The sequence below is a fragment of the Topomyia yanbarensis genome, chromosome 1 (genome assembly GCF_030247195.1).
Source record: "Topomyia yanbarensis strain Yona2022 chromosome 1, ASM3024719v1, whole genome shotgun sequence".
In the NCBI taxonomy this organism is placed as follows: Eukaryota; Metazoa; Arthropoda; class Insecta; order Diptera; family Culicidae; genus Topomyia; species Topomyia yanbarensis.
This window is the reverse complement of record NC_080670.1, coordinates 151,734,389-151,750,654: the sequence shown is the minus strand read 5'-3', so window position 1 is coordinate 151,750,654 and position 16,266 is coordinate 151,734,389. Positions and strand designations below refer to the sequence as shown.

At 38.1% G+C, this 16,266-nt stretch overlaps 1 protein-coding gene across 8 annotated transcripts in view; it reads right to left on the bottom strand.

The window, feature by feature from the left end:
• Positions 1-16,266, bottom strand: part of LOC131677472 (guanine nucleotide-releasing factor 2) — a 117,374-nt gene that overhangs the window by 69,085 nt on the left and 32,023 nt on the right. For 3 of the 8 annotated variants that reach the window (XM_058957308.1, XM_058957336.1, XM_058957362.1), the window contains exon 1: positions 13,114-13,246. The exons of 1 other annotated variant lie outside the window; for it this stretch is intronic. Coding sequence is in view for 1 of the 7 variants with exons in the window: in XM_058957354.1 (XP_058813337.1) it covers positions 15,119-15,128 (10 nt within the window). In the remaining 6 variants the exon portion in view is untranslated. Of the gene's footprint in view, positions 1-13,113; positions 13,247-13,591; positions 13,719-15,118; positions 15,183-16,266 lie in introns of those variants that run through there. 4 more of the 8 variants (XM_058957318.1, XM_058957327.1, XM_058957354.1 and 1 more) reach the window with 3 other exon arrangements.

The window sequence follows — 16,266 nt, the reverse complement described above, 5'->3', positions numbered from 1 at the left end:
CGGGCCGGTTGCCCTGCGTTCGCCAAAAAATGACCTCCGATCGCTGTGTACATCCGGCCATCATTGGTCTTGATTGTTTTGATTCGCTTCGGCTGACGCATCAGGGCTTTTTTGGTACAAACATCTGCTGGCTGGTTTTTATTTTTATGCCATTTAGACTGGCACAGACACACAGGTCTGTAAAAGTTTTTAGAATTTTAGCTTCCAATAATACGCAAAAAATGAATTTATCAGTTTTGACATTTTAATTAATAAAGCAAAAATATAAGTCTTCGAATATTCTAGGTTGGTAATGCACGGGTTTCAACAACATAAGCTTTCTAATGATACACAGAGTGTTCGTTTTTAATGTCAATTTTGACAGTTATTTCCAGCGCTATATAAAGGTTCTCGATTTATATGGATTCTCACAGATATTTGTCAAGTGTCGGGCGCGCAGGATATTTTCTAGATTTTGGTAATATTGTTCGATATTTTACGACATTCAGAATTTAATACTTCGCTACAGGACAATCAGTTATTTCTTTCGATTAATTGTGATTTGTCATGAAGTTAAAAATTCATCGATAGGGCGGTGGTCGGCTATTTTTGTCTGCGTCTATATTCCCCTGTTTTTACAAGATGATTCATCAACAGTGCTATTTTTGAACATGAACCTCCTTGGTTATGCAAATATTTTTTCCGATTTTATTTTATTGCAAATAAATAGTAGAATTCATTTTATTATTTTCAAAATTACACATAGTGTGTCATGTAATTTTAAACGTGCGTTGATTTGATGGCATGGTGGTGGAACACGTATCCGCCGGGTGATGCCCGGCGAACTGACATTTCTTGCGATTGAGCAAACTAAGCCATTTGCTTGTTTAGTATTTCTTCGAACAACTAGGATCCACAGGGCATTTAATGTGCGTGGGGAATACGCATGGTCTTTTCTGAATGGAATGATGGCTGTTGAATCTGGTGTGAATGTTGATAATTGACAATTTGCGAGAAGGATCGAAAACCAATTACTTATCTGTGTCAGTCAAATTAGCATGAAGACAAATGTTTTATTGTCATATTCATTTGATTGCTTTTAGTATCTAATTCTATACAGTTCCTACTTGAGTAGTTCATTAACCCTTAAAACACTTGGACGACTTTGTTGCATATGTTTTGTTATATCTTTTGATATAATGAATCAATTTTCAGTCGAAAAACGGATTTAGGGGAATAGTTGCATTATCAAATGAATATACAAGTGGCCAATCCGGAGAAATTGTTGGAAATGTACTATAAACTTTGCATTTTCTAAAAAAAATCCATATCTGATTATGTTGTTTATGAATGAAAGCGGGTGAAAACTTCAATCTTTTACCATTGAAATCATACAGAAATGCTTCAATTGCTTTAACTGGCATTGCAGCTTATATTGCCGGATGTAAGGTTACCAGAAGAGGAAAGAGACCATTCTGGACACAAATGGCCATTTTAACATTCGTGCTGGAACACTGATGTCCGGTTCTGGAGAATCAGTTCAGATTTCCATCATGCGTCATGTTAAATCACACTTTCTTGGTGAAATCAGACTGACGGATGAGAAAAGATGTAATTTTGACCATTTTAACATCAGTTTCGGAACTCCAGTGTCCGGTCCCGGAGGCTTCAACATTTGGAAATCTCAAAAAAAAAATCTAAAACAGTTTGAGAGCAGCACTCGACCCATTTTTTTTTCAAAAAATCAAAATTCGTAGTAGAGAGCGGTCGTAATACCCTAACCTTTCATTTATGAAGTGAACTCGACGACTTTTTAAACATGATGCCATTTTGGGACACCCTATTGCATAACCTTTCTATATGAGAAAGGCAAAAAACAGTAACAACATGCATTATTGCACATGTGCACTAGCGCCATGTGGTACCAGCATATCGAACTAAAATGATTATCATCCACACGGCCATATCCTTTAGAATAACTTTGCTGAAGAAACGTAATATGTGGGCCGAGATAGCACAAGTTAAAATACTCAACTTCACATGCAATACTATATATATAGCCTGTTTAGATATATAGATAAATAGACTAAAGATCCTATATGTCACGATGTTAAGGGGTTGTATACAAAGTTGGAACTCAAAAAAGCGAAAAATTTATTGAATATTCTGAAAGTACATACTTTTGAAAATATCTGTGTGAAATTTTATCCAGATCGGAGCACCAGATTTCAAACTACAGCCGTTCGCAGCGCGCAGGTTCTTCCACGCGTGAAGTTAACACAAAACTTTAAACGCAATTATCTCGGAACTATGTTTATTGAAAAGTACCGTTGCGGTGAACGTGATATCTCAAAAATTATTCATCCGATCTTCATAATTTTTTTTTGTTGAATTGTTTGTTTTAATATTCTCGTGTACTTGAACGGTTCCTTTTTCATCCAATAATTTTCTATTGTTCGCAATGAATTTTTGTTTAAAATTTTAAGCACAAAAAAACTCAATTTTTTGGTCAACATGTTTTTTTTATTGGAAATTTATTTATTGGGAAACCGATCCGTTCAAGTACACCACAATCCATTTTTCTTCAACAATCATTTTACTGTTTTGATTTCTGTTGAGCGGTTCGGCTTGGAGAGCGTTCACCGCAAACCTGTGCCAAAAAACACGTTTCGGGGGATAGGCCATAACTTCACCAACCTTGAATATTTTTTTTAATTCAATCTGTTTTTTTCGAACTTCGATAGTACTACTAACGAACTGTCTTTCGCATTTTCAAATAAAATTTGAATAAAACACTTTTAAAAATCACGAACTTAGCTCACTTTTTCGCCACAACTTGGTATATAACCCCTTAAGTCCGTTAGTTTGTGGATATACCCTATTAAGAACCTGTATCTGATACAAATGTTCATTTAATGACAATCCGACGTGAAAAAATATATTTGAGCCACGCATCATCCGCCATCGAGTGGGATATCTCGCCCACAAATTTGATGCGGCATGTCTCCCAATTTTATGGGACGACGGCATTTTCCTCTGAAATTATAGATGACCGTGTTCATGATCGGAATGCCTTTTAAAAGATCCCAAGTATTCAACTAATACATAATTCACAAAAAAAAATCTAACTATCAAAAACATGAAATTTTAATGCGGTTCTGAAAATTTTCAGTACATCGCGATACAATTGGATGCATATAACCATTAATAATATTTTTGTAGTTTAAGAATAAGGAATACATCTCCAATATTGTAGTTCTTCGAAAGACAAACTCGCAATATCATATTGACGTCCAAAAGTGACTCTATATATGAGAAATTTTCTGGCGGCTGTTTTTGCGTTTTTTAAACATGACGGTTCATGTTTGGCTTAAGCTTAAAATAGTTTTTTTAAACTATTGGCGTGTTCTCGCTTGTTTTTTGTTTGTCTCGTGCACTTCATTTAGCCATCGAATGTGGGAAATTGTGGAATCGTGTGTAAATATAGTGAAACAAGATATCTGACCTAAACTCTTAATAAAAGTCAGATTGTGGTAAGTTTTGGTGTGCAATGCCAATTTCACCATTGATTCTTCCTATAGTTTGGTGGTGATTACCTAGTGTAGTGATAAGTTTATGTGAGTAGATAATGAATCTGAAAATAAGTAATATTTGTAATTTTCATATTAGGCAATTAAGGGCGATTAAATGGAGCGTTCCCTGGGCGATTTGGGGGCGATTTAAGGGCGGGTACAGCGGCTAAAAAGGACGGCGACAAATCGCCCAAATGTTGCATTTGAAATAGCCCCCTAATTGCCAGCAATTTTCTGGCAAATTGAAGGGCAATTAGTGCATCCGAGTTGGCAAATAGCCCCCGTTAGCCAGCAACTTGCCCTTTTTGACTGGGATAGCATCCTAAACTGTTTGAGGTGTTGCAATATTCAGCGATTCCAAACTTTTGACTTTTTATATGTTTTTTGTCAGTTTAAAATCTCCAGGAAAGTCACTGTAATTCACAATCAATCATTTTATGTTCATTCACGTGTTTAATTTATAACTTATACATACATCATAAGTTTTTCACTATTTCTTTTAGTTTAGTTCAAATCATTTCACACACCACAAAATTGTAACGCTGCGCTGACTACCACCCGGCTGAGTGCGATGGGAAACTATTTCGCTGTTGTCACGATCAAATCATTTAATGCGAAGGTTATCCTTGCTGTGCTTTTAGCACTTCACTTGCTGAACAAAAAGTAGAACAAACTCATTATCGCTACAGCACGCTCTTCCCCCTTGTGGCATCTTGGCAGTTATTGACATTTGGTCCCCCTAGAATGCGCCAACCAGTCAATGGCACCGCACTTGCCCGTTCTTGTTTAAGAGATACAAGTATGCACTCGTGCAATGCAGTGCTCTCGGATGTCGATATGTTCCGATAAGTCAACAGCCATTGACTTTTTCTCGAAATTAAACAACTTTTACCTTGGTTTGTCTCCATGTTTCATCCATTATATGTGTACATACCAGACAGGCAAAATCGAATGGTCACACTTGTGTGACTAGGCATTTGCATTTCGCGTTCGTTCGTTCCGGCAGAATGGATATTCAAATTGTTTTGTTCATTGGAAAATGAGAAGTAAAAACAGGCCAAACAACTATCAAGTGTTGAGCGATCTTTAGAGTTGGGATGGTCCTATCTACTAGCGGAACTGACAAATCTTCAAATCGACATCGATCAAGCTTTCTTTTTATAGCCGTGTATCGCGGCGCGCGCTCCGGCGACTCTTGACATTCGAGAAGGAGAACTGTATGAACGGGTTTCCGGGTAATTATACATTAGGTAGGTTTCCTGAAGCTTCTCGCCGCAAGATCGAACGCCCTCGAGGTAAACAATTGGTCAAGTATTGTGCTAACGGTGAACAGGGAAGGCTTTGGTATCTCTATGATCAAGAACTGAGGTACTCGGAGATTCATTATTATGCGATTGCGGACACGGGCCATAAAGCATATGAATCTCCGGAGAAGGTGGTCATAAATCATGAATATGAGACCATTTTCGTCACTCGCTTGGTGGTGTCTCATTGTTGAATTACTGAAATATTTTTTTTACATTGTAGTCAATATCAATTGCAACCGAACGGTGTATAAAAAGTTAAAATGTGTTTTTGTTGGATGGTCGTTTAACGTCTATTCTTCTAAGCTAATTCAATTTGAGTGTTTTTTTTTTGTAAACTTAGGCTTTAAATAGAACCAAATATTGGCGATTAATTTGGTCAGAGAAATTATTATAGTGATGCATTAGACAAAAATTAATAGAGAATTCATTATATATCGTTTCAATTAAACTATTCAAATTTAATTGGGAGTACACCCAAATTTAAAGATTCATGCCAAAATGTGGCCTTATTTATCTTTTTCCCACAGTCTTTCATCAACACATTGTGCTATAACTTTGAGTAGACAACTCAATTCCCCTATTTCTAGTGCAGCTTGTAAATTATGTCAATAAAATACACACCACTTAAATTATATGTATGCGGTCGGTTTATCTCTGAAACAGTTATAGTCTGACTAACAATGAATCCGAAACTGTTATTTATATATTAATTATGAATGGAAACATACAATCTGTATAATCTACCAAATGGGCATTGTACGATCGACCCGCTACGAAGCGTTTTCGCACCTTCTCCGAAAAAAACTATGGTAGGAATTTATGGTAGACCGAGTCTGTTGTGATCACCGAAACGGTTCTACGGCTAGTGCCGTCATAAAATTCCATAGCATATGGGTCATAAATATCGGCGAGCATAATATATGAACAGATAGATTTTATCGATTCCGGCTTAGCTGAAGCTCCAGTTCTTTGATTCAAACACAGTTGAGACAGGTACCAAAATGCTTTGCATTACATGTCTAGAATGGTCAAAAAGTCTTTTTGAATATGTAGACTACATCTTCCGGAACTGAAAGGCCGGTGGAAGACGCGAAATCTTGATCGAGATTTCCGGTTCATGATTCTGTACTCCTAAGTATTCAGATTTCGTAAAGTTTCACAAAGTACAATTCAACCGCAGAAAACGTAACAGATTTAAAATTCCGTCTCAATCCATATTCGGAATGAAAACAATGAAATTGTTTACGGGAAAAAATTGGATTCATTTATTCTTTGGTAGATAAGTTTTGATTTGCAATAGCTAGCGATTTTTACAAGGAAGCAAATATTTTGACAATAGAAAGGACTTGTGAAGAGCGAACGGCGGAAATTTCTTCGTTTTCAAAACCCTGTGCAAAAATCCGTAATCAGAATCCCGTCATGCCCCTTTACTTTTAATTAGTAAGAGCAAATGCGTTCAAAATCGCAATGAATTTTACTCTACCCAGTAATGTGTAAATACTCTTTTGTCGCTTCCTATTAAAAGATTGCCCAAAATGTGGTTTACAACTTTGACAAAAACAGTAACTTGCTAGGAATTATTCTAAAAATGTTATTAAAATTGGAAGATTACGAGGAACAAATCAATTTCAGTAAATGTATAGTTTCTCGCAGCACTGCAATTTTACCACCATTATCAACATTTCAATCCTAAATATCTCATAACATGTTCATCGCAGAGACGTGAATTTCTTGCCTCATCAGATCGATACTTAATTTACCCGATAGTAAATTACGAACTTTATTTTCTTCAGCAACTCAAACAGCAAAATAGTTTATTTAGTAGTAGAAGAAATCACAACACATAGTTTTTTTAAGACAGAAGAGAGAGGATGGACAATGATGACAGGGAGAAGAAAAATAAATGGAAAATCAACGACATTGATTACAGACTCGGACGGTCATCATCATGAGGCATCATGAACTAAGACGCCAGGTGGTCTTCGGATCAGCAATAGATTTCTCCAGACGATTTCGTAGTAAAGCTAAGATGCGGATCGGCAACACACCGAGTTGCGCGTGCGATGTTTGTAATGATATTTGGCGGATCAGTACTCGGCGCATGTACGCACAATATATTCGATATCGTAATAACCGTCGCAACACGTCATTGCACGAGTAAAAGATTTTCGTTGAATGTAGGATATCGTGCTAACTCTTCATTGCCACTCGATGTCTGCTAAATTTCCAGCGTCCTCTAGCGAGAGATATCGAAAAATGCATTGAAGAAGATTGGTCTTTTGTAAATGTCACCTTCCAATGGTCCCGCCTTAGCTAAAGAGTCGTATTCTTCACTACCTTGGATGAAGCAAGGCCAAGGGAACCAAACTAAGGTAATCTGCGATATTATAAATAGAGCATGCAAGTAAGCATTGTAAGTTCTTTTTAGGTTTCACCGAACGAAGAGTCTCTACTGAGCTGAGGCTGCCTGAAACGATGAAGTAATGATTGGTGGACAAAGTATCAGTAATCCTAAGGGAACAGCAGCAAGTTCTGCGACATAAACTGCAGCAGGACCAATGAGTTTGAACGAGATGAGGTTATGATTGAATATACCGCAACCAGTGGTGCCATCGAGACTTGACCCTTCGATAAGAAATCCTTGTTGCAGTTAACTTCTCGGAATTTATTATAAAAAAATTATGGGATCAATTGCGGACATATGTGAATCGGGATTCCACAAGTCTCTTCTTCTCGAAGAATACAGTTGAATCAGAAGCATGGAAGAAATTGACACGGTTGGGATAATACGAAGAAGAATTGAAGTGGAAAGAAATAAATCGTGTATGAGAATTGAGCTCGACAAACCTCTTTAAATTTGCTATTACTAACGGGTTCAAGATATCGCATCGGTAACAAACGATGAGGTTTCAAAATCGCTTTTCCAGCAGAGCCCGCCAGCACGTAAACGCAAATAACAATACCGGATTCGCTCCAGTTTGATGAAAACTATGTTCGCAGCAGAACTAAAGAAGAAATGTCTGTAATCCATTACCGACGATATCGTTATTCGGTACAGCCAGATCACTTCTCCTGGGTACCCCACCACGTTCTGGTTATTGTATTGTATTGTACCCCACCACGTTCTGGTTATTGTATTGTATTGTATCATTTGTTACACATTTTGGTAGTATCAAACTAGGAAAATAAATCGAAGTGGTGAGTTAAATGAAAGCAATTATGTGAAAAAAAATCCACAAAAGCAGGATTCGAAACTGCAGCCCAATGCACAAACCATTATGCTATCTTTGGACTATGATGACTCCCAAAAAGAACACATGATTATCGAATTGGCGACAGTTATCGTACCATTGCCTCTAGGAATCAGAATATATTGGCTTAAATGGCACGTTCCCCGTATCTAATCGGAGATTTGTACAATTGCCTCTAGAGAGAGATCACACACACCAATACGTCCATACGTCGGGCAGTGTCCTAAAGTGTGCAAATCGATATTTCTTCCGCTAGCTCGCCGACGAACCTGCGCCAATAATCACTTGATTCGGCAGATAGAGGTCTTCATTTTCATTTCCAACATCGCATTCTCAGAGGTTCCTACCTTCAGAATTCCTTGTATACGAAGGCCCTATCTGCGCACACATCTTAGGAGTCTTTGTCCCACTATGCGTTAGGAGGAGTTCGCGTCTGGTACGCGATTAGTCTGAGCCTGAATCACGTAGTCGAAAATCAAACAAGCCAAAAACTAATAATCTTCCTCCGGGGGTAGCTATAGTGTGGGCTCGATTTTATCAGATATCGCGGACGAGTAGTTCTTACAATTAATAGTGAGATCATACGAAACATTAATTGTATTCAGTGGCGCTGAACAGTTAGTAATATAAATTACGATTAGCAGATGGTCGCTACCGTGAGGATCATGGATTACCTTCCACATACTATCTAACCGCAGCGATATCAACTGCAATCAAGCATGTTTTTACTGCGGGAGAAAGGTTATCGGGATGCTCTTAAGGTTGCACAGAGAATGCGCAAAATTCGCAAACGAAAAAAGCAGTTTTTTCCACACCGTATGTCAGATCTTCATAAAAATCAATCAGCAGTACTGTAACAACATTCTACACAAGCTGATTGATTTTTATGAAGATCTGACATACGGTGTGAAAAAAACTGCTTTTTTCGTTTGCGAATTTTGCGCATTCTCTGTGCAACCTTAAGAGGGTCCGAAATAATGAAAGCTGTACCAGTACTTCCTTGAGCTGTTGTTTTTCGAGGACCTTGAAGGGATATCTACATACTACGTGTTCCAATTGTTTTCAATGAATGCAGCTCATGATCCGTCGCACAAAAGGCGGAAAGGCAAGCGAACTTTCCCAAAGAGAAGAGGGTTAGGTAGAGTAAACCCGGCTAAGGTCACATAATAAGAGTCTAAGTCCTGTCCTGTCACCGTTTGTAGTCCAGTATCTTCACTGGTTGAAGCATGGTGTCTTTTAAACAGCCAACTCCGTGTTTCAGCAGGTCCGTGCAAACATAAACTCAATCGGAAACCACACTGTCTATTTCGATCTGGTTTGTTGGTACATAAGCTCCATACTGTTTTGTAAAAGGCCCGCAGTCAGCAATATCATTTGCCTGCTTCAGACTATTTACCACCACATAGTTTTAACCGGGGAGTCGACCTCATTTTGAGACGAATCATTGTTGAGGAGAGGTAATTTTTACACGGGCCTAGATCTCAGTTCAGAGACAAGAATGGGGAAGGTAATATAATATCGATACTTAGCTTTGTTTAAAGATATCTCGTCGGCTCACAAAGAAAAGTACTGCTGCTCTAGTGCTCTGCTACTCGAATAATGGTTATTCACTCGCACACACACACACTCAAAAGTAAAAAACCTCTAAGAGTCGAAAATCACAAGAGATAGCATTGAAAGCGTATTAGCAAACATTGCACTATACTATATTAAGGGTAGCCCACATGAAATTGCATCACGGAAAAAAAACGGTGTAGAAAATTACCTAGTGGACCGATTCTTTTCAAAGCTTCAGACAATAAAATATAACCCATTAATAAGCTTTTGGTATATTTATTTCATTCAACTTCAATACCATAACCGTACGCTCGCACCTTATGCTTCACTCATTAGTTTCTGTACAACATCTGGCAGCAGCTTTTCTGTACCGAAACCTACTTTTTCTCTATGTCTTTCTCAGATTTGGCCTCCTTGGGATGCTTCCGTAGTGCCTGCTTCATAATTGCCCAGTATTTTTCGATTGACCTTAGTTTCGGTGCGTTGGGGGGGGGGGGGGGCATGTCCTTGGGTACGAAAGTGACCCCTTTGGTTTCGTACCACTCCAGGACAACATTTGAATAGTGCCACTATTCTAGCTAGATCCGGTCAGAAGATCGTAGTGCCCTCGTGTTGCTTCAACAGAGGAAGCAGATGCTTCTGTAGACAATTGAGGTAGATCTCCTCGTTTACAGTTCCGGTAGTCACGAACGGCGCACTCTGTTTGCCACATGAGCAGATCGCTTACCAAATTATGTATTTATTGGAAAACTTAAAAAAATTCTACTTCCTTACTTCCTCCGGAAGATCAAACTTGGGCTGGGCGGTGAAGAACAGTAGCCCCAAAAGCTACCGGAAGTACGCCTTGACGTAAGTCTCATCATTGATGATGAGACAATGAGGCTTCGTCAGCATCTGGGTGTACAGTTTTCGGGGCCGTTACTTTCCCACGGTATTTTGCCGTTCGTCAGGATTTGGAGCCTTGTGCACTTTGTACGTATGCAGTCCTTCCTGGTCCTTGACTCTCTGAACGAAATACTTGGACAGATTCAACTTTTTGGCCACATCTTTGACTAAAGCATTGGGATTCCGTTTACGCGCGTTCACCGCAAGCTTGTGGTCCTGATCACTAATAGAACATCCATTCTGACCGCATTTCTGACCTTCCGTTCGATGCTCAGAGTTTGGTAGTAACGTTTAATCACACAGCTCACCGTTGATTGCACGATTCCGAGTTGTTTTTTCGATATCCCTATGAGATAGATGAGGATTTTCCAGGGGCTTGCGTAAAATCAATTCGTGACGTTGCGTTTCGGTTTACGCAATTATTTCCAATTTTTGAAAAACTGACAGCGATAAAAATACAGTGCAAACAATACACTCTAAATCACTTGTACCCAAATTTTCAAGAGAAAATACCCAATGGGTTGTTTTCTACAGCATTTTTCTTGATGCAATTTCATGTGGGAACCCTACAGCGTTACATTGTACGGGTTGGGAAGAGCGTCTAAACGGTTCGAGAGTCACCGTACGAATGTTTAGTTAGCGAATGGTTTGCCCGTTTTTCCCCTTTTAAGTGTTAAGATACGTTGGAAAACGAATTATTTTCACTCAAAAAGCGTGAATAGCTCTGTAAATACAATCGATAACAAGTCAGTGTCTTTAACCCATTCATGCCCATGTTGTTTGTGGACAACAACGTTTTTAAACAGCAATAACTTTAGATTAAGGTAAAGTTTGCTAACAAAAACTAGCAAGGCTAATAAATGTAACTATTGCCTTTCATTTGAGTATTATTAGTTTCAAAGACCAGCTGTAGAACTGAAGTTATTGCAATTAGTCTGATTAGATTCCTATGGAGCAGTGCTGCCAGGAATAGTTTACGTCGGCGACGGAAAATTAATTTTTCATATATCTTCGTTGTGTTGCAATATTATTGAAAACTGATAAAACTTGTCAATTTAGACTGTCTTTGGCTACATTTTCCACGCAATTGGAATATTGTAAATACTCTAGGAGAATTGTATTGAGCATTGGAAGGTAAAAATAGAGCAGCTTCTAGCACTGCGAGGGAAGCACCAATCTTTATGAAAAAAGGCTTTTCATGTTTCTTGACCCCACCATTTTCAAGGAAAAATAGTTTTGAAACCCTACATGCACGAGAAAAAAGTTGGGCATGAAAGGGTTAACAATGTGGTGTATTTCACTTTCTAGAACGACATTGCCTATATCGCAAATCAGTGAAATAAAAAAGAAAAAAGGGGATAATTCCTCGAAGGGACGTTTTATTCCAAGGAACTTCCTCAAAGACATCATATTGCTAAAATCCATAGTTTGAGCGTTATTAAAAAACTGTTGCACTTTGGGCCCACTGTGTGCTGAGCACAAGGAATATTATTAGTAATCACTACGTGCGCACTCCCACATATGTAATCACACTGATAGGGAGAAATATAGCATAGAGCATAATGTATTTGGTTAATAAGCCAACCCAAGTTTCGATTCCACTGATTGTTATAAGCTTAAATAAAACATATTTTCTTGCAGGACATCACGCTTGACTAGGTGTTTACTCAGGAACACAAATCATATAATCATCTTTGGAGCCAACGTTAATCCGGCGCTATATTAGTCCTTGTGCTAAGTTAGTGTCAGATTAAGAAAAAGGCGAGATCGAAACGTAAGTTCCAAAACGCAATATATTTCTGCAATAAATTTCGACCTTCTGTTTAGAAATCGCACTAAATTTTCTACAAAAATCTTAGAAAATTACAGTGTTCGGTAAAGTTGTTAACCACATTCTAGACTGCACCTTTCCTGTGCTGTTTTTTCATTTTAATTTGAATGAAAGAGAGAAATGGAGGGAATGCAAAAAAGGTAAATTTCCTTAGAAACTTTATACCCGATGCGCAAAGCCTGCGAGCAACTAATCACACCCAAAATTTGGATAGACATTTGAGAACATTTGGGATCCCAAAAAATGCTGTACTCACGAATTAGGATCATTCTAAAATTTCTCTAAATCACGAGCCAATATACCTAGGCCTAAGAGCGTTGTTCCTGAAATTCCAGAATGTACAAACTCAGCGATATATAAGTTCAAACTAGAATTAGGTAATTACTAACCATCTATAATTAGCTTTACCTGAAAAAAGATAAAGATTTCAGTTAGTTCCCCCAATTAGTTCATAATTTCTAGCGTCTTTATATGGCTACGATGCTAGTACTAATTTTCTGGATAGATTCAGTTTACCATGAAGGATGAAACTTTTAATTTAATTATTAGTTTAATGATTAAACTGTAAAGAATATTTCATCACGGTGTGCACATACATTAGAGATAAACCCACCAGTGCGACCGAATGTACACCATGGCAGCTAGGGAACCCATCCCATATATTTTCTGGTATCTTTTCATATCCGGTGTTCTTTATGAGTGTTAGCATATTTTGCTTGTTTCTTTTTTACCGCTAGCTTTTCATCAGATCGCCAATTATAACATCACACATTCTGCCGACTTCGCACAATAAAGTTTTTCACTAAGCTTAGGTTAACTTTACGTCTAGGTCAGGGGAACAATAAACTGCAGTTTACTTTAACGGTTTCAAACTAGGCCACTAGTATAATACGTCTTTGCCACATAGAAATCTTTCGTTAATCACAAAAACCACGGTAAAATGACCAAACTTTCGACCCGTCTATTATTCGTTCTCGAGTCTTAAACTGATACCATATCGACTCGATTGTAGATCCTTTCGTTGAACCGCATGTCACCTTCAACATTTACGCGCGTTCTCTTGCGTAACAAATCTCACTCGCCAGGCTCAATTGAACACACCGCCTCTTCGACACTTGACCTCCTAAAAGAGAGGGTGCTTTACCAGGGCACGATGCCCGAAACCGTTCGAAATGATAAAAAAAAATAACACAAGAAACCGCTCTCTACCTTCACCGTCAACTAGGTAGTCGGCGAGCAACTCAAACGAATCGCCGAATGAAACCGCCTACCGCCGCACGTTTGTTTACTGTCGACTAGCCGATCGTAGAGGAAAAATCAAACTGCGAGAAATTAGCCAACTTGCCCAAGTCGGCCGCCCCGTCACGACTCACGAGTAGGTACGCTCTGCTGTGCGGTGCTGTGATGTGTTAGTACCAAGCGACCCACCAAACCGAAGCGAATTAGTAGAGGGAAAAGCTACTTGCTAGGTAGCAACAACAAACACCCGGGGTGCTGAGTTGCGGCTTGGGGGGACTTTGTACAGTTTTTCTGCGACTTTGTGCGCTCCTGTTTTTTCGCCAGTCGTGCTGACGGGATTCTATCTGGTGTGTAAATTCATAGCCACCATCGTCGACATCATCAACGTAACTGTTAGCAGTGCCAGCTTTAAGATGGTTTACATCTTGGTTGTGTTGCATATGTTTAAAGCAGAACATTAATAAAAATCGTTTAAAAAATCGGAAAATTGGCAATCTTACAAGTCATTTAAATAGTTTGGAAAGATAAACACAAACAAAAGTAGACACGCAAATTTACTATTACTATTACATTGAATAATATTTAGAGTGTATACGGACGGGCGGCTTGTATACTGCCTATGATCCCAAACCAATCCCATAAAGATAGGAAATCCCATAGAAAATGGTACAAATATGCGATCATGGACTGTATAACTTGTATAGTTTTCCTCATATAGTCACCAAAACAAGCGCGCCGCGAATTTATTTTGCACAAACATAACGGAGCCACATGGAAAATGTGATACATGGGGAATTTTATTCTACGAAAAATGCAAAAAAATGCAATTTCGTCATTATGAGTCAGTTGACTCTATCATATGTACAAACATCGATGAACGTGAGAATGCGTTTCGGGAAACGAAATTATAACCTCTAAAGGACGCAAATCGCTACTGTTTGCCTGTATTTACTAGATGAAGTACTACTTTGACATGATGTATATTTACCTGGTGCAATAAATGTCAAACTAATGAAACTATGGACCAGGGATGGTAGTGGGATAAGCACTACATATATTCCTAGGATTCTATTAAAAATCATAAATCGTATCCCAGTAATAGGACATGCCTGATTTTCCAGAAACCTCTTGAACTCATCCGGTTTCTTCATGTATGGTCCAAGTGTGGATGAGCACCTAAATCCAAACCATTGAGGTGTCCAAATCGGTTGAAATTGATATTGTTATGAACTTTTTAAGTTGCTGGTAGCCTGTTAAAGATGTTATTGGACACATGTAATCTGCGTATGCGTTCCACCACTGTACATACAGATAGATTTACTAGCATCCTAAAGTGTTTCTTTCATTTTCTTGTCATGGTAAACTGCCGCTATACACATAAATGTCCCATTCGCTATGGGATTCCCTATACACATTGGACAATTATGTGTAGAGCGGCAGTAAATCAAATAAAAACTTTTTACTCTTTCGTAGGAAGTCGTGCTGCTAAAAACTTACCACTAGGCATCCTTATTAGTAGTTAAAATCCTCTTATAATTATACCAAATTGAACTTCAATTACCTGCAAAAGATGAAAGAAATACATGAGAGCGCATTATTACAAAGCAAACAAATATTAGAACATTAGATTGTAGTCATTATAAGTAAATAGCTAAATTACGTAAATAATAGGGATTAAATTTCATCACTTGTGGCGGCCGTCTATGCAATATATTCAATTAGAAATTAAATATACCCATTAAATATACATTCAAATAAAATTACTATATGAAACGGAATAGCAAAATCTAAATATTAAATGTAATGCGCTGAATGTAGCGATTAACTTTCCAGAAATCGAGTAGTCATTGAGTGCACAACATGTTGACATTCAGGCAAAATCGAGTTTGAACTTCAAGAGCTCGCGACTGCTTGAGGGTTTACTATTGATGCTAAAAGGTCAAACGTTTCGGCGAAGCTCTAGCGCTTTTTACACAAATAACCTGTGTTAAGCCAAAGAGGACCAAGCGCCATTTGAAGGTACCTTCCTAAAAATCGCTATCGCAGCTAATGTAGCACTATAAACACCTACATCAATTTATTTCTGAGAACTCAAATAGTAATCGATAGCAAATAAGTACCCTTAGACTTTCTATGATAATGGTAAATAATCGAAAAAATATTTTTTTCATTAAAAACATCAGGAAAAAATATGGCGCTCAGTTCGCTTTGGCTTAACGCAGGTCAAATAATCCCCACAAAAGTGCAATATATATTTGATAGACATCTTTCAAGTGATTTTATTAAAAAGGACTCTTCAATAATTGTAGACTGAATTATAGAGCTGACGTTTGGAAAGAACTTGGTTGAAGACATTAATATTTTTGATGTAATAACCATTATTTTTCAAATATAATTTTAACATGGGCTGGTGTCCACTAGGAGGTTGATATCACAATTATCTTCTTCCGCACAAACCCAACCTGGAGGCCGTGTGGCATACGGCGGCAGAACCCAAAAATTGATTCAATGAGATTCGGCTCCCATGTCATAACAACGACAGAATTCCCCTCTTCATTTCCTGCACCATTTAGATATTCTAATGTTTTGTACTAAATTAGTAAATTAATTCTTTTTATTCTTCTTATGTATTCGTGATAAACCTG